We start from the raw sequence: 22,644 nt of genomic DNA on the forward strand, positions 1-22,644 counted from the left end.
CCTCCTCGGGCGCGCAGCCTCCAGCTCCGCCCAGCCCCGCAGGCCCAGCCCCCGCGCGGTGCACGCTGGGACTCGCGCCCGGCCCGGCCCCACAGCGCCCCCTGCGGCCGGGAGGAGCCAGCGCCGTCCCCGGGTCCTGGCTCCGGGTCTGGGTCTCCAAGCGAGGAAGACAGACCGAGAGGCACTGAACGGAGCTGGAGAGAGGAAGACGGAGAGGCGGACGTGCGGCTTCAGCTGCAAGTGGGGAGAAGGCTCGCTCTTCACTGAGCCCCGGACGGAGAGGGGGCGCGGGGCTGGTTCCTCCCCGAAGCGGACCCCAGGCGAGGGGAGGATCATCTGTGAGGCCATCCGGGGAATGAAGCGAGGGAGGTGAGCCGGCCCAGGGGGTCAACGAGCAGGTCCCTGTCATGGGCAATGGGGAGTCCGTCCGGCGATTCTAAGAGTGTGCAATACCCCCCTACCCGCATCAGAATCCTCCCACCAGGGACCAGGAGGCTGGGAATTCATCTTCAGGGAGTCAGGCAGACACATGGCATCGCTGACCCCGTGGACTTAAATTAGGACGTGACTTACAGTCTATAAAATCCAAGAAATGGTCTTATAACCTAAATGTGAAATGGATCTTCAGTTTACTTCGTCTTTCACTCTTAAGTACCCAGTGTGATTGAAGTGCTGGGATATATGTCATTGCTTCCCCCCTACCTTAAAGGTTTTCTTTATTTATTTATTTTTTATTTTTTTTTAATTTTTTTTTCAACGTTTATTTATTTTTGGAACAGAGAGAGACAGAGCATGAACGGGGCAGGGGCAGAGAGAGAGGGAGACACAGAATCAGAAACAGGCTCCAGGCTCTGAGCATCAGCCCAGAGCCCGACGCGGGGCTCGAACTCACGGACCGCGAGATCGTGACCTGGCTGAAGTCGGACGCTTAACCGACTGCGCCACCCAGGCGCCCCTTAAAGGTTTTCTTTAAAAAAAAAAAATTGGGGGGCGCCTGGATGGCTCGGTCGGTTGAGCGTCCAACTTCGGCTCAGGTCATGATCTCGCGGTCTGTGAGTTCGAGCGGCGCGTCGGGCTCTGTGCTGACAGCTCGGAGCCTGGAGCCTGTTTCAGATTCTGTGTCTCCCTCTCTCTCTGCCCCTCCCCCGCTCATGCTCCGTGTCTCTCTCTCTCTCTCTCCCCCCGTCAAAAAAAAAAATAAACATTAAAAAAATTTTTTTAAATAAAAAAATAAATTTAAAAAAATTTGAAATTTAACAACAATAAAGCAAATTTAAAAGAAGTAGGCAGCTCTTTCTGCCCGTGGGTCGGTCCGGTGCTTTAGTAAAACCACATTTTTACACTGAAGACAGACATCTCAACAATTATTTCTTGGCCATTGGCTCTGAACCCTGACACTTCAAACCACATCATTTGGCATCCTAATGATTCTGAGGCTTAGTCCAAACTTGGACGCCATTCGAAATACTGTTTATATTACCAAGACTTTGGCTGGAATGTCATTTGAGAGCCATGCATAGACTCAGCTAGATGGCCATAGCTTTATTTTTTTTTTTTTTTTTTTTTTTTTTTTTTTTTTTTTTTTTTTTTTTTTTTTTTTTTTTTTTTTTGGGACAGAGAGAGACAGAGCATGAACAGGGGAGGGGCAGAGAGAGAGGGAGACACAGAATCGGAAACAGGCTCCAGGCTCTGAGCCATCAGCCCAGAGCCTGACACGGGGCTCGAACTCACGGACCGCGAGATCGTGACCTGGCTGAAGTCGGACGCTTAACCGACTGCGCCACCCAGGCGCCCCAAGATGGCCATAGCTTTAAGGAACTAAGGTTGACTTGTCGAAGAATGAAGCCAATAGAGCCCCTTGGAACTATTGACCTTGACGTTTTGGGGTGATGGTGGGGCGGGGCGGTCCAGAGCCAACAACCGAGAAAAAAAATCCTTGAAAATGTCTTTGGTGCAAAAAAGGTGATTTTATTAAAGCGTGGGGACAGGACCCATGGGCAGGAAGAGCTGCACTGGGTTCCTGACAGGTAACTCATTATATACCCTCAGGTTGGGAGGGAGTTAGGGGTAGAGTAAGTCTCGAAGGTATTTTGGAAGCAAGGTTTCCAGGACCTTGAGGGACTACCTGTTGCTAGGGAAACATTTATTACCATTTAAGAAAACCTCAGTCATGAGACCCTTCAGATGTATATGGGGGGTGAGGGGCATAAGCTTGGAGTAAGATTGCCAGTATATATCTCGGGGCGGTTGAAATGAAGCAGAATTACAGGATCCTCGAGGTTGAGGTAATGTTACGCTAAGATTCTCTTTTGCCTGTAGCAAAGTGTCATCATCTAGGCAGCTGAGCTCCTTACAGGGAGGTCACTGCCTGTTTCAGGGACTTACCTATGGGCTGTAAGGCAGTAAGGGAATTTAATTTTTCATTTGCCTTAGTTTCCCACATTAAGCATGGCAAGCACGTAAACCTCTTTCCTTTGTTCTTGGGTAGGCAGGAGTGTCCGAGGAATATCACACATATTCCACCTGGGGGGGGGGGGTGCTGTTAGCCTGTACTTTGCCTTCAGCTTGCCCCACGCTCCCTCATCAGCCTGGTACCTTGCTTAGAGTTTCCAGCAGCCTTACCAGGAGTCTGGTATGTCAGCTGACACGGCTTCTTATTCCTGTGAACCTGTGGAAACCTCAAATTGCTCTTCAAACGACAATGAAGGACTTTGAGGAAAGTTCTGATTAACTATCAGAGTGATGTGGGAAACAAAGGCAGAAGGAGATAGCAGATAACATTGAATTTCCTTATGGCCTGCAGCCCATTGACAAATACTTGAGGCCAGCAGAGTATATAACTTTCCTGCAGGAACTCCCTACTGTCTTAATGTAAATGGTTTGCCAGAGGGGAAAACCGCCTTAGCTTGATAATAGCTAGGCCTCCAGGATCCAGTGTCTTTAGCATATGAAAATCCTTTGGGAAACTTCCTCTAGCTTTTACCTCCCCCAACTCCCAAGTGTATTATCAGTCACTCCATGGGGCCTGTCCCCATGCTTTAATAAAATCAGTTTTGCAAAATGAATAAATAAATAAGTGTAAAATTTGTTTATAATTCTGGCACTCCAATGTAAATGGTCTATTTTTTTAAATGTTTTTATTTTTGAGAGAGATGGAGTGAGCGGGGGAGGGGCAGAGAGAGAGGGGGACTGAGGATCCGGAGCCGGCTCTGTGCTGATTGCAGCAAGCCCAGTGTGGGGCTCAGACTCACCAACCGGGAGATCATAACTTGAGCTGAAATCGGACACTCAACCAACCGAGCCACCCGGGTGCCCCAAGATTTTCACATAAACTTCCAGTCTCTGCCCGCAGACATGTACTTATTATATGGTTCTGAGACATGCGTCACTTTGTTTCTTTTGTTTTTCATTTACCACATCAGAGTTTTCCATGTTTCTCATAATCTTACAGTTCTACTCTTAAATGGATGTAATGCAAGGCAATGCATTAATCTGCACGGACTGGGCACGTTAAAGACAGAAATTAACTCTCTCACAGTTCTGGAAGCCCAAAGTCTGATATTAAGGTATCAGCGGAGTTGGTTTCCTCTGAAGACTCTCCTTGGTTTGCAGATGGATGCCTTCTTCCTGTGTCCTCCCAAGGATGTTCCTCTCTCTGGGTGTTCTGTATCCCAATCTCTTCTTATCAGAATACCAATCTTATTGGTCTAGGGCCCACCCATAATGACCTCATTTTACCTTACTTACCTCTTTCAAGGCCCTGTGTCTAAATATAATACTGTTCTGGGCACCTGGGTGGTTCAGTCCCTTAAGGATCTGACTGTGGCTCAGGTCATGATCTCATGGTTCTCGAGTTCAAGCCCTGCATCGGGTTGTTGGGTTCTGTGTTGACAGCTCAGAGGCTGGAGCCTGCTTTGGATTCTGTGTGTCCCTTTCTCTGTGCCCCTCCCCCGCCATCTCAAATAAATAAATATTTATATACATATTTATATAACATACATACATACATACATACATACATACATAAAGTCCTGTTTTGACATACTGGGGGTTAGGACTTCCAACATATGAATTTTTGGAGAATACCAGTACATAGTAGGTAGGGTAGTGTAAAATATTCAGGGGCCATTAAAAAAAAATGTGGCCATAAATAATGCTCCTTGAATATTTCCATGCGTATAATCTTAAAACACAAAAAGTACAAAGTGCAAAGGACAGACAAATACATGAAATTAGATTAAGATTTAAAACTTTTTTTTCGGGGCGCCTGGGTGGCGCAGTCGGTTAAGCATCCGACTTCAGCCAGGTCACGATCTCGCGGTCCGTGAGCTCGAGCCCCGCGTCAGGCTCTAGGCTGATGGCTCAGAGCCTGGAGCCTGTTTCCGATTCTGTGCCTGCCTCTCTCTCTGCCCCTCCCCCGTTCATGCTCTGTCTCTCTCTGTCCCCAAAAAATAAATAAACGTTGAAAAAAAAAATAAAACTTTTTTTTCAAGAAAAAAATAAAATAAAAAATAAAACTTTTTTTTCCCCATCAAAAACCACAATAGCCTAACCAAAACTAAGTCAGACTGGGGAAAGATATTTGCAGTAAGGAACAACATCTAGAGAATATAAATAACTTCTAAAAATCAAAAGACTACTCAGGAGGATAATGTGCAAAATTATGAATAGTGAATTCAGGAAAGGGGGAAACATGAATAGGCACAAAATACACAAAGGCGTTCTCTCTTACTGTTAGTCAGGAAAATGGCAGTATCTGCTTTTGAAGATGCGCCCATCCTACATCCAGCAAGTCTTAACCTTGGCACTGTTTTTGCACATTTACATAGGAGCTACATTCAAGAATCTCCATAGCAGCATTGTTTTAAGAGCAAAAACAGGAGAACAATTTAAGTGTCTATCACCCAGAGGATGGATCTCTTGTGGGTTTTTTCCCCCATACCCTGAAAAGTAGCAGCAAAAACTATTGAGCTACAGCTGAAAAGAGCATACGTGAATGACATTAACATAAGGATGACTGAAAAGGCACGTTGTAGGTTACGTACAATATGGTAGCCCTTACAGAAACTTTAGGACATATAAAACAGTACTATATATTATTTAGAAGTAACACGTATGTAGGCAAAGTATGCTGACATGTACAGGAATAAATACCCAGTTTGGGATAGTAGCCATCGCTGGGAGCTGGGATGGGGAAGGGGTGGGCAGGAGAGGATGGAAACCAAGGTTACACAGGTGCTCCATCAGTATAGATGGTCCCTGATTTGTGATGGTACCACTTACGATTTCTCAGTTTTACAATGGTACGAAAGCAATACGCATTCCATAGAAACTACGCTTTCCATTTTGATCTTTTCCTGGGCTTGCGATTTGTTGGAGGATCCTCTCTCATGATGCTGGGTAGATGCAGCTTGCAGTCAGCCACACCGTCACAAGGGGCACAAAACTGATGTGCTTACAACCATCACCCACACACCCGTTGTTTGTCACTTTCACTACAGTATTCATACATTACACGAGCTATGCAACACTTCATTATAAAATAAACTTTGTATTCACGGATTTTGCCCAACTGTAGGCTAATGTAAGTGCTTTTAGCACATGCAAGGTAGGCTGGGCTAAGCTATGATGCTCATTAGGTTAGGTGTTTTAAACAGTATTTTCAGCATGCAATGGTTTTATCAGGTTGCAATCCCATTTTAAGTCACAGGTCTGTACTGCAAATGACTTATTCAAGAGGAGCCAACTGCTCACAGGTGAACATTCTTTTCACCTTCTGAATATCTTTAACACTATAAGGAACATTTAAATAAATGAATCAAGCCATCAGAGTATTTGCCATCTCCAGGGGAGGGACACAGGCTTGTAAAGAACAATGTGAAAATAATATCCAATACTATTAGCAAAGTACAAAGTGCTGTGGGAGCATCAGACAAGGGATTAGCTGGCTATCTCCAGAGGTAGAGTTCATTGAGAACTCCTAGCTTTTTGACTATGCAACTAATTCTTTCACAAAATTTTAAAAAATATTTATGTACACACACACACACATACACACACACACACACACACACGATTCATGTCTAAACTTCATCTCACAAATTTGGTACATAGAACCTAGAATGTTTAGTTCTAATATTGCATTGTGATTTCCTCTTTAACCAGAGTTCTTTAGTGTATTTTTAAAGTTTCCAAGCCTAGGAAGTTTTGTTTGTTGTTTAAAGTTTTCTTTTTTATTTCTAAGTTAATATTTCATGGTAGAAGTTGGATCACAATGAAATGAACTTTAAAAAATATGTGGAGACTTCATTGTGCCCTATTACATAGTTAATGTTTGTAAATGCTCTCTGTTTAAAACTGATGTTATTTCTGGGGTGCCTGGCTGGCTCAGTCGGTTAAGCGTCCGACTTCGGCTCAGGTCACGATCTCGCGATTCGTGAGTTTGAGCCCCATGTCAGGCTTTGTGCTGACAGCTCAGAGCCTGGAGCCTGCTTTGGCTTCTGTGTCTCCCTCTCTCTCTGCCCCTTCCCCAACTCACACTCTGTCTCTCTGTCTCAAAAAGAAATAAACGTTGTTAAAAAAAAAAAACAAAAACAACTGAGGTTATTTCTCATACAGGGTTTTCTGTTGGGTAAAACTTATAAATTTTTTGCTGTTCACATCAAATTATTAATGCTTATTATTGTCTGCTAGATGAATACATTTACGAAAGGTGTGCTAACTACTCAACTAAAATATGGTATATTTATTTTGGTCATTTGGGTAACTTTTGCTTTTCATAGCACAAGCCTACATTGTTAGGTGTTTACAAGTTCGTGATTCTTAACTCTTCTTAGTTGATTCTTTTTATGGATTTTGCTATAAATTCTAACTTGTTCTCCTGTATAGTTTATTTCACTAGGCTTCATTTGACAAATCTTTTTCCATGACTTTATTTTCATTGTTTAGTGTTTGTAGTCCTGTCTCTTGTAAACTGTATAGTATGAACTTTTAAAATATCTGACAGTCTTCTGATTGTGTACTTAATTCACTATTTTATTATTTTCATCATTTTCTTTTTCTGCCTTCAGATGGATTGGTACTTTTTCTTTTTTTCTTTCTTTCTTTTAATGTTTTATTTATTTTTGAGAGAGAGCACAAGCGGGGGAGGGACAGAGGATCTGAAGCAGGCTCCGCACTGACAGCAGTGAGCCTGATGCGGGGCTCAAACACACAAACCGCAAGATCGTGACCTAAGCCAAAGTTGGGAGGCTCAACTGACTGAGGAACCCAGGCGCCCCTGAATTGGTACTTTACTATATTCCTTTTTTCTTCAGCTGTTTTAGAAATTATATATAACATCTTAGTGATTGCTGTTGATTTTTTAACCGTTTTATTGAGGTACAATTGACACACTATAAACTGTATATATTTAAACCTTACAATTTGGTAAGTTTTGACAGATGTATAAGATGGTGAAACCATCCTCAAAATCAAGATAATAAACAGACCACAGACCCATAATCCCCCCAAATTCTCCATGCCCTTATGTTTTTCTCCTTATTCTTGATGCTAGTTTTACCATCATTGCTAGGTGTGGATTTTTACCATCCTCTCATGTAATGGAAGTGCACTTTTCCTTTTTTTTTTAAATGTCTATTTATTTAATTTTTTTAATGCTTATTTATTTTTGAGAGAGAGACAGAGTGTGAGTGGGGGAGGAGCAGAGAGAGAGAGGGAGACACAGAATCTGAAATAGGCTCCAGGCTCTGAGCTGTCAGCGCAGAGCCCGATGCGGGGCTCGAACTCGTGAACCGTGAGATCATGACCTGAGCTGAAGTCGGACGCTTACCGACTGAGCCACCCAGACGCCCCATATTTATTTTTGAGAGAGACAGAGTGCGAATGGGGGAGGGGCAGAGAGAGGGAGACACAGAATCCAAAGCAGGCTCCAGGCTCTGAGCTATCAGCACAGAGCCTGACATGGGATTTGAACCCACAAACCACGAGATCATGACCTGAGCCGAAGTCGGATGCTCACCCGACTGAGCCACCCAGGCACCCCATTAAATGTTTATTTTTGAGAGCACAAGCTGGGGAGAGGTAGGGAGAGGGGGACAGAGGAGGCTCTGTGCTGACAGGAGCGAGCCCAATGTAAGGCTGGAACTCATGAACCCCGAGATCATGACCTGAGCTGAAGTCAGATGCTCAACAGGCTGAGCCACCCAGGTGCCTGGTAGTGCACTTTTCATTTGAAGATTTTGGAAACCTCTCAGCCATTTTCAAGTATTGCTTCTCAGCCACTCCCTTTATTTTTTCCTTCTGGAATTGTTAGGTATATATCAGAATCTCTCAATCGATTCTCTATGGATCTTCACTGCTTTCATACTTTTATTATTTGTATTTACCTATCTACTTCATTCTGGGTAAATTCCTAAAGCTTATTTATTCTATTCGAGATTTTCGTTCAATCAGTAACTTCACTTTCTCATTTCCAAGGTCTTTTTTCATATCCACCTGTTTATCACTTCTGCTTATTTTTTATTTCCTAGTATTTTAAAATGTTATAATTCGTTTATATTTTGGTGAATCAAGTGCACTGGTTTTAAGGTATCTTCCAGGTATCTCTATTTAAATGTATACGGAGTGAATTCATCTTCTGATTTTGTTTTGTTGGCTCACTTAAACTTACATGTCTTTATGGGTTTTGGAATTACGGATTGCAGGATCATCGTGAATGGGGAGGGGTAGGGTTTGTGTCTGTGTGAGAATGAATGCACCTCCAACCGTTCTTGTTTAGCTGTCCTGCGACTGCGTCTGCCCGATTCCCTGGGGCCCTCAGGTCCATAATCAAGTCCTATGTAGTTCAGTGCTCCCCCACCCCGCCCTGTTAGTGGGTACATCACAGATCCAGGCATTAAGCCAGAGAGTGGCTTGATCTGGGTGTGAAAATGCAAAAACAAGACTAAACCCCTGCCCTGGCTGGAGTGCAGTCTCTGAGGGAAGCAGGCAGGTTACAGTTGAACACTAAGAGTGCTATTAGAGAAAGGGTGCCATGGCATTGTGACATACCTAAAATGCTGCTGGTGTGGAAACTGAAGGTGGAATGTGCAGGAGTCGGGAAGATGAGGGAGTGGTCATGAGGATATGACGCACTTGGGAAAGACCAGAGTCGTTCGGTGAGAGTGAGGTTCATATTGTGAATAGGTAACAAGATTAAGCTGAAAAGGCAGGTCTGGGTCAGCTCAAAGGTTTCTTTCTGATGTCACGTTAGGGAGTTTATGTTTGTAATAAAATTGGAAGCTTATAAAAAAATATTTTTTGAGAATAACATTAGAGTTGGATATTAGGGAAATCAACCTGTTATAAGGGTAATGAATGCACTGCAGGAGAAAGCAGGAAAATCTGCCCATAAAAACACTAAATTTTTTTTAAAGTTGGCTTTGGGAGGAGGCAGCTGGGTGGCTCAGTCCGTTAAGCGTCAGACTCTTGATTTCAGCTCAGGTCATGATCTCATGGTTTGTGAGTTTGAGCCCCACATCAGGCTCTGCGCTGACAGCATGGAGCCTGCGTGGGATTCTCTCTCTCTCCCTCTCTGTTCTTCCCCCGCTTGTGTTCTCTCTAAAAGAAATAAACAAACTTAAACAATAATTTTTTTAAAAGTTGGCTTCAGGGGCGCCTGGGTGGCGCAGTCGGTTAAGCGTCCGACTTCAGCCAGGTCACGATCTCGCGGTCCGCGAGTTCGAGCCCCGCGTCGGGCTCTGGGCTGATGGCTCAGAGCCTGGAGCCTGTTTCCGATTCTGTGTCTCCCTCTCTCTCTGCCCCTCCCCCGTTCATGCTCTGTCTCTCTCTGTCCCAAAAATAAATAAACGTTGAAAAAAAAAAATTTAAAAGTTGGCTTCAGTCAGTGGTGATGGTAGAGATAAAGAAGGGCATTTGTTTGGGAGGAATTTAGGAAACAGATTGGGTGGAGGAAAACCTAGGATCATTATCAGATTTACAGCTTTGGGATTAGTTAGTATAATTTTAGAGGTGGGAAATACAAGAATGTAAGGAAGAGTGCAGAGTGAGGGTTGATATGGATACAGTCTTTTTTTTTTTTTTTAATTTTTTAAATGTTTACTTATTTTTTGAGAGAGAGAGAATGTGAGTGAGGGGCAGAGAGGGAGGGAGATACAGAATCCAAAGCAGGCTCCAGGTTCCACGCTGTCAGCACAGAGCCCAAGGTGGGGCTCGAACTCGCGAACCATGAGATCACGACCTGACCCGATGACGGATGCTTAACCGACTGAGCCACCTAGGCGCCCCTGGATGCAAAGTCTTATCTTGGGCATTTTGTGTTTGAGATGCCTGTGGAAATCAGAAATACTCAGGGGGAAGGTGAACTAGGGAGACGGATGTACAGATTTGAAAGTCATCAGCACCTAGGAGATAAGACATTACTGCACAAGTGGTGGCTCAGGAGAGGAACCGATGACAAACACGCACAGCTAGCAGTGGCTGGTGGTGGTGGTGGTGGTGGCAGCGGCAGAGGAGGAAGTACTTCCTCCCCATTCTTGGTATTTCTTTCCATTTAGGAACACACAGCATTCTTAATCTCCGCGCCTCCTTATTCGCTTTGCTCAGGTCTACTAGTTAAGGTTAAATAAGGCCATACGATTGGGGCCCTAATTCAATAGGGCTGGTATCCTTCTAACAAAAAGAAGAAACACTGGCAATCCCCCACTCCCACCCTGTGCACAGAGGAAAAAAACAACATAAGGACACAGGAAGCCAGCTCTCACCAGACACCAATCCTGCTGGCCCCTTGGTCTTGGACTTCTATCCTTTAGATCTGTAAGAAAACAAATTTCTGTGCCTTAAGCCCCCCAGTCTGCGGTGTTTTGTTATGGCAGCCTGACCTAACACACACATAACGTAAGAAACTTTTATCCCAAGGAGCTTGATTACAAAATGGAGGAGAGAAAGGCTTAAAGGAAAAGGTCTAACCTGAATTTCACAGCAGGATGACTAGAATGCTTTCAAAGAGTTTTCCTTCCTCCAGTCTCTCCACTCACTAGAACAAATGTTCTGGAGCTTTTCCAACAAGTTCACTTGAACAGACTGTCACTCAGTAGGTGTGGGAAGGGTCCCTGGGGCCTGCGTTTCCACACGTATCCTAGGCGAAGGCACGGCGTTGTCCTGAGGTGTGCTGGTGAAGAGGCCGCCGAGGCTGACATCCAGCCCACACGCGCCCTGGCGCAGGTTAGAGGAAGCGCATTTTTCTTTGCACAAAGACACCACTGACTCGCCAAGAGGCTTGCACCTACAGGAGTGTACCAACCAGACGTTGGTTCTCATAGAGACACTGTGACTTGTAGGGTGTCCTTGATTCCAGCTGATTCTGATTCAGGTGATCAGCAACCACCGGGTACTACAGCAGTGGGAATTTTCCATAGGCCCCAAAGATTCCCTAAGGAAGCACAGCCGTACATTTTTGTAGGAATGATGTTAAAAGACACAGTCCATGAGACAGATGAAGGTTCGCTAGAACAGGCTGGAGAATCACCTTAGAATGATCGATTGGGCCACAGAACAAAAAATGGAGTGATGTCTTGGACTGGCAATATTTTTTCCTTTGGTATTTACCCAAAAGCCCCAATATTAAGGCAAGTATGTCTCCTGGAGAATTGATGTATACTACTGAAAATGCAGAGGGGTTAGTTACATCATTGCTTTTTACCGACAATGGTGGATTTTTCGGTGATTTAAATTAAACCAGAGGGAAACAAAAATTTATGTGCACCATCGTTAACAAAGGAGATGGTAGACAACACTTATTTTTGGTAATATAGAGAAATTCCCCTGCGACACAGATGCTCTCACCATGTGAGAGAAAATGAAAATTCACTATATGAGAAAAAACTGAAAGTCTCAGTACAAATTTAAATAAGGAGGCCTGATAATAGAAAGCAGACTGAGGCGTCTGAGGGGAAACATTTCAGTCTGTAACATTTCTTCAATCGAGCTGTGGTTTCGGAATTTCTTCTATTGTTATTTCAGAGAGAGCGCGCGCGAGTGGGGGAGAGGGGCAGAGGGAAAGAGAGAGGGAATCTTAAGCAGGCTTTAAGCTCGGCGCAGAGCCCGACGCGGGGCTCGATGCCACGACCCCGGGATCATGACTTGAGCTGAAATCAACCACTCAGCCGAGCCACCCAGGTGCCCCAAGGTTTCAGAATTTAATAAAGGTATTACCGTGCTCTTGGATGACGCTGCTAAAAACTGCCGGAATGGCGGCAGAGTCGAGTGTTTCTTCCAGAACCGGCAGGCCTGGTCCACAGGAATCACAAAGGGGAGACGCCTCTTGTGCCTGGATAATTGGGGACCTTTGTCAAGGAGCTGTCACGCCCTGCCTGCTGTGCATCTGGCCAGCGTATGTGAGGCCGGTGTCCCGTGAATCCCTTATCCCCCTTCTACCGTGGATCCGACAGAGCTGCTAACGCCACCTAAGAGCTGTCACTGCTGCCTTTCTGCGTGGCTTGGCCTAGACACTGAGGGGCTTTGCCCTGGCATGTACGGCCATATGGGTGTTGAGTGCTCCCATGTACGTAAAGCTCCTTCCACACTCGTCACAAGAAAAAGGCCTCTCCCCTCTGTGATGGTGCAGGTGGGTCTTCAGACTTCTCTTCTGGAGGAAGCCTTTGCCACATTCCGGACACCCGAAGGGCTTCTCTCCACTATGCGTGTGCAAGTGGACCTTCAGGCTTCCCCGTATGCAGTAGCTCTTGTCACACTCGGGACACCGGAAGGGCTTCTCACCACTATGGACTCGAATGTGTTCGGTGAGCCTGTACCGCTGAGTGAAACTTTTGCCGCACTTAACGCAGGAGAACGGCTTTTTGTCACTGTGCTGGAGCAGGTGGCTTTTCAAATTCCCTTTGAGACGGAAGCTTTTATTGCACTCAGGACACCGGAAGGGTTTCTCTCCGCTGTGGAGTCTCTGATGTTCGGTGAGCTGAGACTGCTGGGTGTAGGTCTTCCCGCACTCGCTGCACGCAAACGGCTTCTCGCCCCTGTGTATCCGCTGGTGGAACTTCAGGGAGGCCTTCCAGAAGAAGCTCTTGTCACACTCTGGACACCGGAAGGGCTCCTCCCCACCGTGAAGCCTCCTGTGCTCGGCGAGGTGCGAGTGTCGGCTGAAGCTCCGGCTGCACTCGGGACAGGAGAACGGCTTTTCTTTGGCGTGGACCTTGAGGTGCTCCGTGAGCCTCGACTGCCGAGGGAACGTCTTTTTGCACTCATCGCAGGAGAATTCCCTCTGCCTGTTGTGGACTCTGCTATGGCGAGTGAGCTTCGAGGGCCGGGTAAACCTCTTGCCACACTCCCCGCAGGAGAACGGCTTCTCTTCGCTGTGTAGACGCTGGTGGGCCTTCATGGCGTTCTTCCAAGAGAAGCTCCTGTCACACTCGGGACACTGGAAGGGCTTCTTCCCACTGTGCTGAAATAGATGGGCTTTGAGGCTTCTCTTCAGGCGGAAGCTCTTCTCACACTCGGGACACTGGAAGGGCTTCTCTCCCGTATGAACTCTGATATGTTCAGTGAGTTTCGTCTTGTGCGTGAACTTCCGACCACATTCGTCGCAAGAAAACGGCTTCTCTCCACCGTGGATCCTCTGGTGGGCCTTCACGGCAGCCTTTCGGGAAAAGCTTCTGCCACACTCCGGGCAACGGAAAGGCTTCTTCCCATTGTGTCGGCAAACGTGGGCCTTCAAACTTCTCCGCAGGCGGAAGCTTCTGTCACACTCTGGACACCGGAAAGGCTTCTCCCCAGTGTGCACCCTGACGTGCTCCGTGAGCTTGCACCGCGAGACGAAACCCTTGCCGCACCGCTCACAGGAAAATGGTCTCTCCCTTTTGTGCAAACCCAGATGCTTCTTCAGAGTGGCTCTAAACTGGAAGGTCTGGTCACACTGGGGGCATGGGAGGGGGCGCTGGCCCATGTGAACAACCTGGTGAATGATCAGGCTGCACTTCAGATAGTAGCTCTTCTCGCACTTGCCACACTGGAAACGCTTCTTCTTACACAGGACCGGCCGGTTCCACCGGAGTTCAGAGCTCCCTCTGGATTCATTTTTGTGCTGTGGATATTTACAGAGCTGGCTCTTGGCGTGGTTTCTTTTGTGCTTTACCAAGTCTCTCTTTACCTGGAAGACCTTCCTACAGACAAAACAGGAATAAAATCTTGGCCCCGGTGGAATTTCCAAGTGACCTGGGGTACCTACCCGCGTAGGCCATGGATCGTTCTTATCCCGATTAGAGGATATGCTGTCAAGGTTTTCATGTGGAATCCCTATTTCTTGGAGACTTGGGTGCCGTAAGGTGGCTCTTTGATTTGGTAAGATCTTTCTTTCCTCCCCTGGGAAGGTAGCACACGAACCCTGCTTTTGGAGGCCATTTGAACGGCATTCCTCCTCTTCTGCCCCAAGATTTCCTTGGTCACCTGGAGAGAAAAAAAGAAGACCCACCCTTACCAATGACGTGTCTGTGCTACGATGGGGTCAAGAATGGTCTTCACGTCACTACCAGCACGGGAAAAGGAATCCCATTGATCTTGATGACCTTGTGTATCTGCTTGCCACAGGCCAAGTATATCTAACTGTGACGTGCAAATTCTTCCATCAAGTGTTAAGAAATGGCTGCGTGTGGAAAAAAAATTGCAGGCAAATACATCTTGTGAACCAATGGATTATCCTCAGAGAATAAGCAGAAGTTGAAAGAAAATAAAAATGAGCTAGTCTGAGAATATGACCATTCTATTCTAGTTCCTTAAATCTGTGAAGTAAATCACGTGATACTGAAGTATAAAGGCTTTGGGTCATATTCTTGCCCCTTCTACCACAGATTTCAGGAAAAGCTTTCTGGAAGAAATGCTAATAAAAAATATCTTTCTTGGCACCTGGGTGGCTCAGTCAGTTAAGTGTCCAACTTCAGACCAGGTCATGATCTCACAGTTCACGAGTTCGAGTCCCACATTGGGTTCTCTGCTGTGAGTGCAGAACCCACTTCAGATCCTCTGTCCCCCTCTCTCTGCCCCTCCCCCACTTGTGCTCCCTCTCTCAGAAATAAACATAAAAAAAAAAAAAGAAAGTATCTTTCTTAAGAATGCCAAAATGACAATTTACTAAATTTCACAAAGAACGCTATGGAAATAATGCCCTTTTCCAAGGAACTTTGCATTGTAAGAAAGATATTAATAGACGCATAGTCACTGCTGTTCCCAGAGCAAAAACCATGATGACAGGAAATGGGGAGCTGAGCTCGCACCGTATTCTCACCCGCAAAAACTGGAGCGGTCAATTCCAGATGCTGGCCTGAGCTGATGTATTTCAGAACCGCTTTTTCTCCTGCCTGCTGAACTGGGTCCTAGGCCTCTCCTTTTTTAAACTCTCTTAACACAGGAGGAAACCTCACCTGTCAGGAAGGGTGGGCCTGCCCCCAGAGAACTCTGATTATGCTCTGTGGTCACTGTTAACAACAACAGGATGATGTCATTTACTAAGTTAGCACTCCATAGCTAACGCCTAGGTCATGGCAAAAGCGTACTTACCTGTCTCCTTGAACTCTATTTCTTATCACTTACTATTTATTCCAGGCAGAGGAGCAGTTGTGATTATTGGGTACCACCTGGCACGAAGGAACATTCGTTTTTAGGGACAGCCACCAAAGTTGGCTTTGGTACTCAAAAACCTTTCTGGGTCCTCCCTTTCTAAAGGATGAAGTCAAACTTCCTCCTTGGGATTTCTGGCCCCAGCTAATCTGACATCATGTCATGTTTCCCCTTCTCCACCTCCCATACGCTCCCAAGAATCACATTCAGCTATACGTTTTCTAAACACAGTGGGCTTGTTCCCACCTTTGAGACAGCTCATGTATAACCCCTGCTGATCTTCTCTAACCAAATCCGTCCATTCTTTGCTATTTAAATCCTAATTCCTTTAGAAGGCCTCCTGGGAAACTGCTGTCTCTACTCCACTCACTCTCCTCTAAATCCCTATACAACTCCTACTACCACTGCCACTTACTATTTTATTAAATTGTACACAGTCCCATTATATAGATGACTAGTCCAACAGTTCAATATGATCAACTAACTTAACTGCCATCCCAGGTGAGCACGAAGACCAAATCCTCCAGCGGAACATATATATGGGTATATGTATGTGTCTCCTTCCCACCCCCAGCCTGAGTAATAACTAACACAGTCCTATGAACATGGTAGGGACTCAATGCTTGTTAGATAAATGAAATAATAGACATTGGCAATGAAATGAAGTCTTTGGGAATTCTTTTTTTGTTTTGATGGAGCAAATCCCTTCTTCTTAAGGGGAGTCCTATGACTTCCAGGGACTTAGATCTCCATTTAATAAAACATTAGCACAGTCTAAAAAATAACATATTCCCTTAAGCATTTAAAGTATTTCCAATGTTTTTCTTGTGATACAAGGAATTCAAAAAGGAATCCTTCTGGGGCAGCTGGGTGGCTCAGTTGCTTGAGCGTCCAACTTCGGCTCAGGTCATGATCTCACAGCTCATGAGTTCGAGCCCCGCGTCGAGCCCTGTGCTGAGAGCTCAGAGCCTGAAGCCTGCTTCTGTGTCTCCCTCTCTCTCTGCCCCTCCCCCACTGCATTCTGTCTCTGTCTCTCTCAAAAATAAACATTAAAAAAAAATTTTTTTTTAAAAAGGAATCTTTCAACAGGATTTTAGAACTCAAGTTCTAAAAATCTGTACAATAAAAAAATAGTATGTTATACCAAATTGGACGGTTTTCCATTTCTCTATACTCAAATGGACACAGTGGTGTCATGGGGAAGATGGCTGTTCCTCAGGACTTGACAAATGGGTCCTCAACTTGTTCTTTTACAGGGAATTCTTCTTTCCAGGGTCATAATTTTTTTTTTTTTTAACAAAACATACACAATTTCCCTCCTTATAAAAGTAATACGTTCTTGTATTTGCTTCCCACTTGAGGGAAAAAAGAACACTCTCCATCAAAACAATGCTTATTCACAACGTCCAGCTGACTATCCACAAAGATAAAAGAAATCAGTCATGACCCTAAATCCATCATACTCACCAAAATACAGCAACTTTCCAGTCTTCTGCGTGCCGCACTGCTCATCAGCAGAAGGGCTAAGTGTCATTCTTTTCTCCAAGGGTCCCTGGTCTCTGATTAACAGCGTTCTCCCTTGTTCCATCCAAGTGATCAAATCCGGCTTGGAAAAAACACCACCTGCAAAGAGAGTCCACATAGACTCAATCTGGATTTATCTGAGTTCTTCACTGAACATGATTATCAGAGTTGACTTTGGTTCCTGAAGACAGGACATCAAAGTTAAGTTAAAAAAAATTGAAACCCGGGGCGCCTGGGTGGTTCAGTCAGTTAAGCGTCTGACTTCGGCTCAGGTCATGATCTCACAGTTTGTGGGTTCGAGTCCTGCATCGGGCTCTGTGCTGACAGCTGAGAGCCTGGAGCCTGCTTCATATTCTGTGTCTCCTTCTCTTTCTGCCCCTCTCCTACTCGCACTCTGCCTCTCTCTCTCTCTCTCTCTCAAAAATAAATAAGCGATAAAAAAAAAAAATTGAAACCCTTGAAATTACATGAATGACAATAAAATATAGCCTAACCAAGACTGCTTAGCTTAAATGTTCTCTGCAATGTTTCACAAAACTAAAGGAAATGGGGAAGTTAAGGACAATGATTTTTACTTTTATTTTAAAATTTTTTTTTTTTTCAACGTTTATTTATTTTTGGGACAGAGAGAAACAGAGCATGAACGGGGGAGGGGCAGAGAGAGAGGGAGACACAGAATCGGAAACAGGCTCCAGGCTCTGAGCCATCAGCCCAGAGCCCGACGCGGGGCTCGAACTCACGGACCGCGAGATCGTGACCTGGCTGAAGTCGGACGCTTAACCGACTGCGCCACCCAGGCGCCCCTTTACTTTTATTTTAATGGTTACTTATTCTTTTTTTTTTTTTTTTTTTCAATGTTTATTTATTTTTGGGACAGAGAGAGACAGAGCATGAACGGGGGAGGGGCAGAGTGAGAGGGAGACACAGAATCGGAAACAGGCTCCAGGCTCCGAGCCATCATCCCGGAGCCTGACGCGGGGCTCGAACTCACGGACTGCGAGATCGTGACCTGGCTGAAGTCGGACGCTTAACCGACTGTGCCACCCAGGCGCCCCAATGGTTACTTATTCTTGAGAGAGAGAGGGAGAGACAGAGCCCAAATGGGGTAGGGGCAGAGAGAGAGAGGGAGACACAGAATCCAAAGCAGGCTCTAGGCTCTGAGCTGTCAGCACAGAGCCCGATGTGGGGCTTGAACCCACAAACTGTAAGATCATGACCTGAACCGAAGTCAGACCCTTAACCAACTGAGCCACCCAGGTGCCCCTGGACAATGATTTTTAAAAGGCCAACAGACCCAGGCAGAAAGTCTTAAAAAATGATCATTATGAGAACAATGTGAGTGCAATAAAAAGCAAAATCACAGGAGGTCAAGAAGGGAGCCTGATCACTAAACGCTTCTGACTAGACTCCCCATATTCAAGGAGACTAACTACTGAGGTGCAGTGAAGGAACCAGGAAGTTGTTAAAAGATGGCAATGATGAAGGGAGAGAGAGTAATGTGTCTAATGACATAAGCATGAAGGGAAGAAGGACAGCTCTAAAGTAAAGGAATGATTTTAGGAGATCCAATGGATGCCCTGTAGTAGTGTCACCTACCGCTGAGACCTTGGATCAAGCATTGGCAGCACCTGAAGGGCTTGTGACAAATGTGGACTCCTGGGCCTGAGGCTGGACCTGCTAAATCCTAATCTCTGGGGCTAATATCTAGATGCCCGTCCAGAAAATCATTTGTAAATAATGCCCTTCGGGTTTTAAAAAGTGGGAAAATCAGACTGGATTTTCCAAGCACAAGGACACTAGTTGTGATAACTCCCAACTCAACCCTGGATAAGCACGTAGCTCGAGTTTCTCCTACCTTACTGGACTGAGACTGCTCTGCTTGACCTCCAAATGTTGAGGTGTCCCGGGGCTCTGTCCTATCTACATATTCTCCCTAGATGATTCCACCTAGCCCTGAGATTTCAAACACCATCTTGGGCCACCTGGGTGGCTCAAGTCGGTTGAGCGTCCAACTTCGGCTCAGGTCATGGTCTCACGGCTGGTGGGTTCGAGCCCTGCGTGGGGCTTTGAGCTGACAGCTCAGAGCCAGAAACCTGCTTTGGATTCTGTGTCTCCCTCTCTTTCTGCTCCTCTCCCAGTCATGGTCTCTCTCAAAAATAAACATGAAAACAAATTTTTTTTAAACACCATCTATACAGTGACTCCAAATTTGTGAATCCAGCCCTGATCTTCACTTGGAATTCCACTCTTGCATACCCAATTATAAATATTTCCATATAATGTCTAATAAATATCTCACACTTAAGGTCCTTTCCCCAAGCGTTCCTGATGTCATCGAATAAAGCCATTGGCTTCAACATACTCAAGCCAAAAATCTAGGAGTTGATTCTTCTTTCACTTTTAGGCTCAACATCCAACCCACCAGCAACATCCGGGACGCTACCTCCGAAAGACATTCAGAGCCTGTCTACTTCTACCTTTATCACCACCTACCTCGTTCAGCTGCCATGAAGCCTCACCTGCACTGCTGAAGTTCTTGGCTGGTGTCTCTCCTTTCATTGCTGTGCGCTACAATTCATTCTCCCCGTGGCAACCCAAGTAATTAATTGTTCCAACAAATTTTGTCTTACTAGTCCTGTATAAATCCTCTCATCACCTTCCCTTTGTATACAGAACTAAATCGAACTCTGTACCTTGACCTAGAGGCCCCTTCCAGACTTGGCACCACAGTTCTCATCTCCTAGCCTTCTCTGCATATGTGACTAGCCTTAGTGTGGTTCCCATCACACAATGAGCTCATGCACTCCAACCCTTAAACTTCTGCACTAATCTTTCCTCTGCTTGGAATTTTCTTCCCTCTGATTTCGCACAACTGACTCATCTTGTCATCCCTATCTCAGATAGAAGAGATTATAAACCCCAAAAGAGGGAGAGAATCCTACAGGCTATATTGAAATCACCTGTTAAATTGGTAACGGTAGAAATGGTTTTAATGATGTAAGAATGAGTTAAAGCAAGTTGGATAAATGGCAAAGTATAATCTCAACTTTCTCTTCAAATCTACCCCGTATTTCTCCGGGTATACCTACGTGTCCCATCCCACCACCCCTTCTCCCTCTACCAGGGAACTTTTCCCCCAGTTCTTGCGAGGAGAGAAAACTCATCTTGTTGAGGCAACATACGTAGGCACCAAAGTATCAGTTTTAAAAAAAGGATACGCTTAAAAAAAAAAGAGAGAGAGAGAGGCAATGAGGTTATTTAGTAATTCTAACTGTGGGACAAACAAGGGAGGTTTGGGGTGAAAGAGAATTCTGAATTAATAAGACTGGGGGGGTGCAGATATCACTAGATAAAATAATGACCTGTTAAATATTCCCAGGCCATGATAGGAAGTTAAGAAGATATTCTAAGTGGAAACTGGCCACAGAATCATACTCAATAGCTAATACAGAGTGGAAAGCCTAATAGTATTAGGCTGGTTCCCCAAAAATGATTTCTTTGAAGCCAATCCTACCCAGGGAATCAAGAGTCTCATAATTGGTCTTCATCACTTGCTGATACATTTCCTTCTGCCACTTCTCCAGGATCTCCCACTCTTGATCCGAAAAATATAAGGCCACATCATCAAATGTCATTGTTACCTGGAATCACAAACAGTACATACATACATTTTCACTTTCAGGCTACCATCTTTCAATGCCCATGTCTTTAAGAGACGAGAAGAAACTATATTAAAATCTCATTCTTGGGCGCCTGGCTGGTTCAGCTGGTGGAGCATGCAACTCGTGATTTCGGGGTTGTAAATTTGAGCCCCACAAGGGTGTAGAGATTACTTAAAAATAAAATCATATAGGGGCACCTGGGTGGGCTCAGTTGGTTAAGCCTCGGACTTCAGCTCAGGTCATGATCTCGTGGTTTGTTGCTTTGAGCCCCACGTTGGGCCCTGTGCTGACAGCTCAGAGCCTGGAGCCTGCTTTGGATTGTTTCCCTCTTTCTCTGCCCCTCCCCTGCTTGTGTGTGCGCACACGCGTGCTGTCTCAAAAATGAATAAATGTTAAAAAATTTAAAAAAAGAAAATCATATACATATATATATAATTATATGTGATATATATATATCCTATCATTCTCTCTGGCTGGTGCCATGAACAATGTAATAAAGGGGTCACAGAAGTCTGTTTGACCCACATAGTGAATTAATGACCAGCAGGCCTTTGAACACATGCATCACCTAAAGGGGGATCCTTTACTTAGCAACAACCAATTATTGGTATGCAAGACTTTTAAAAACTTTTTATTTTGAAATATAGACTCAGGAAGTTGCAAAGATAGTACAGTACAGAAAGGTTCCCTGTGTCCTATACCTGATGGGGGAGGAGGTGAGAAGCGGAAGGGGAAAAAATGCATTACCTTAGTAAGATTATTATATATGAAAATCTCAGTAAGGGTAGAAGCAAAACTTGCATGAGTAGGCAGGTTATATACTTAGTTGAATTTAACAGAGTTTCCTGGATTGAGCCCAGGATATGCCTATTAAACTCTAAAACCGGTGTTGAAATTTCCCATCAACCACCCCAACTGGTTTCAAATTTTCTGTCATTTCCTAGAGGGAGCAGTCTCCAGTTCCTTTCATTCCCAGTCTTCCTTCCCCTAACTTTTTTTTCATCCGTTTATACAGATGAGCTTCTTTGAGGTTACATCCATCAGCAGAGCACAGAACGAGAACCCAAGAGAAACCAAAGAACTCCGACACACGGCGGAAAGAGCGGGTGACAAGAGGGGACGCTTGGTTAGACCCTGAATTTCTCGCAGTGACCCCTTCTCTTCCTATTCCATTGCAGAAACAACCTGAGCACCAAAACCGTCCCTTTACCCGCCGGGGGCTCCGAGCTCAGTCCAGGGTCACACACGGACAGTCCCCCGCCGCCTCACTGCCCGAATCGGGACCCCACACCAGATCGCGACAGGGACGAGTTTCGACAGGGCCCGCATCCTCCAAGGCCCCTCTTACCGGAGCCAGCTCAGCCATGGCCCTTCACGGCCCCCGCCTCTGCCCCTGCCTTCGCCGCTGCCCTGGAGACGCCGAGCGCACGGGTCACCCCCCCCCCCAGCACCGCCCACGGCGCGCGGCCTCCCGCCCCCGTCCAGCCCCGCTAGGCCCAGCCCCCGCGCGGTGCACGCTGGGACTCGCGCCCGGCCCGGCCCCACAGCGCCCCCTGCGGCCGGGAGGAGCCAGCGCCGTCCCCGGGTCCTGGCTCTGGGTCTGGGTCTCCAAGCGAGGAAGACAGACCGAGAGGCACTGAAAGGAGCTGGAGAGAGGAAGACGGAGAGGCGGACGTGGGGCTTCAGCTGCAAGTGGGGAGACGACTCCCTCTTCACTGAGCCCCGGACGGAGAGGGGGCGCGGGGCTGGTTCCTCCCCGAAGCGAACCCCAGGCGAGGGGAGGATCATCTGTGAGGCCATCCCGGGAATGAAGCGAGGGAGGTGAGCCGGCCCA

General features: G+C 45.9%; 1 protein-coding gene across 2 annotated transcripts; it reads right to left on the reverse strand.

Moving 5' to 3' along the window:
- Positions 1–9,871: 9,871 nt before the first annotated feature.
- On the reverse strand, positions 9,872–22,256 carry ZNF425 (zinc finger protein 425). Of its 2 annotated transcripts, XM_030308690.2 has the most exons (4): positions 22,159–22,256; positions 20,663–20,789; positions 17,092–17,247; positions 9,872–14,457 (listed from the first exon to the last, which is right to left on the reverse strand). In XM_030308690.2, the coding sequence occupies exons 1-4, from the start codon at positions 22,174–22,176 to the stop codon at positions 12,503–12,505; spliced, it is 2,256 nt and encodes a 751-aa protein (XP_030164550.1). In that variant the 5' UTR covers positions 22,177–22,256; the 3' UTR covers positions 9,872–12,502. The 2 variants fall into 2 exon arrangements, with proteins under 2 accessions (XP_030164550.1, XP_030164552.1); XM_030308692.2 differs by lacking the exon at positions 20,663–20,789 and having other exon boundaries at positions 22,159–22,213.
- Positions 22,257–22,644: the final 388 nt, after the last annotated feature.

Source organism: Lynx canadensis, chromosome A2 (assembly GCF_007474595.2).
Source record: "Lynx canadensis isolate LIC74 chromosome A2, mLynCan4.pri.v2, whole genome shotgun sequence".
NCBI classification, from domain to species: domain Eukaryota; kingdom Metazoa; phylum Chordata; class Mammalia; order Carnivora; family Felidae; genus Lynx; species Lynx canadensis.

Coding starts and splice junctions, on each gene's coding strand:
- ZNF425 (XM_030308690.2), bottom strand. Junction 17,248..20,662: donor TGAGACTCTTGATTCCCTGG/GTAGGATTGGCT, acceptor CTCTCTTTGCAG/GTGGTGTTTTTTCCAAGCCG. Junction 14,458..17,091: donor TGGAAAGTTGCTGTATTTTG/GTGAGTATGATG, acceptor TTTTCTCTCCAG/GTGACCAAGGAAATCTTGGG.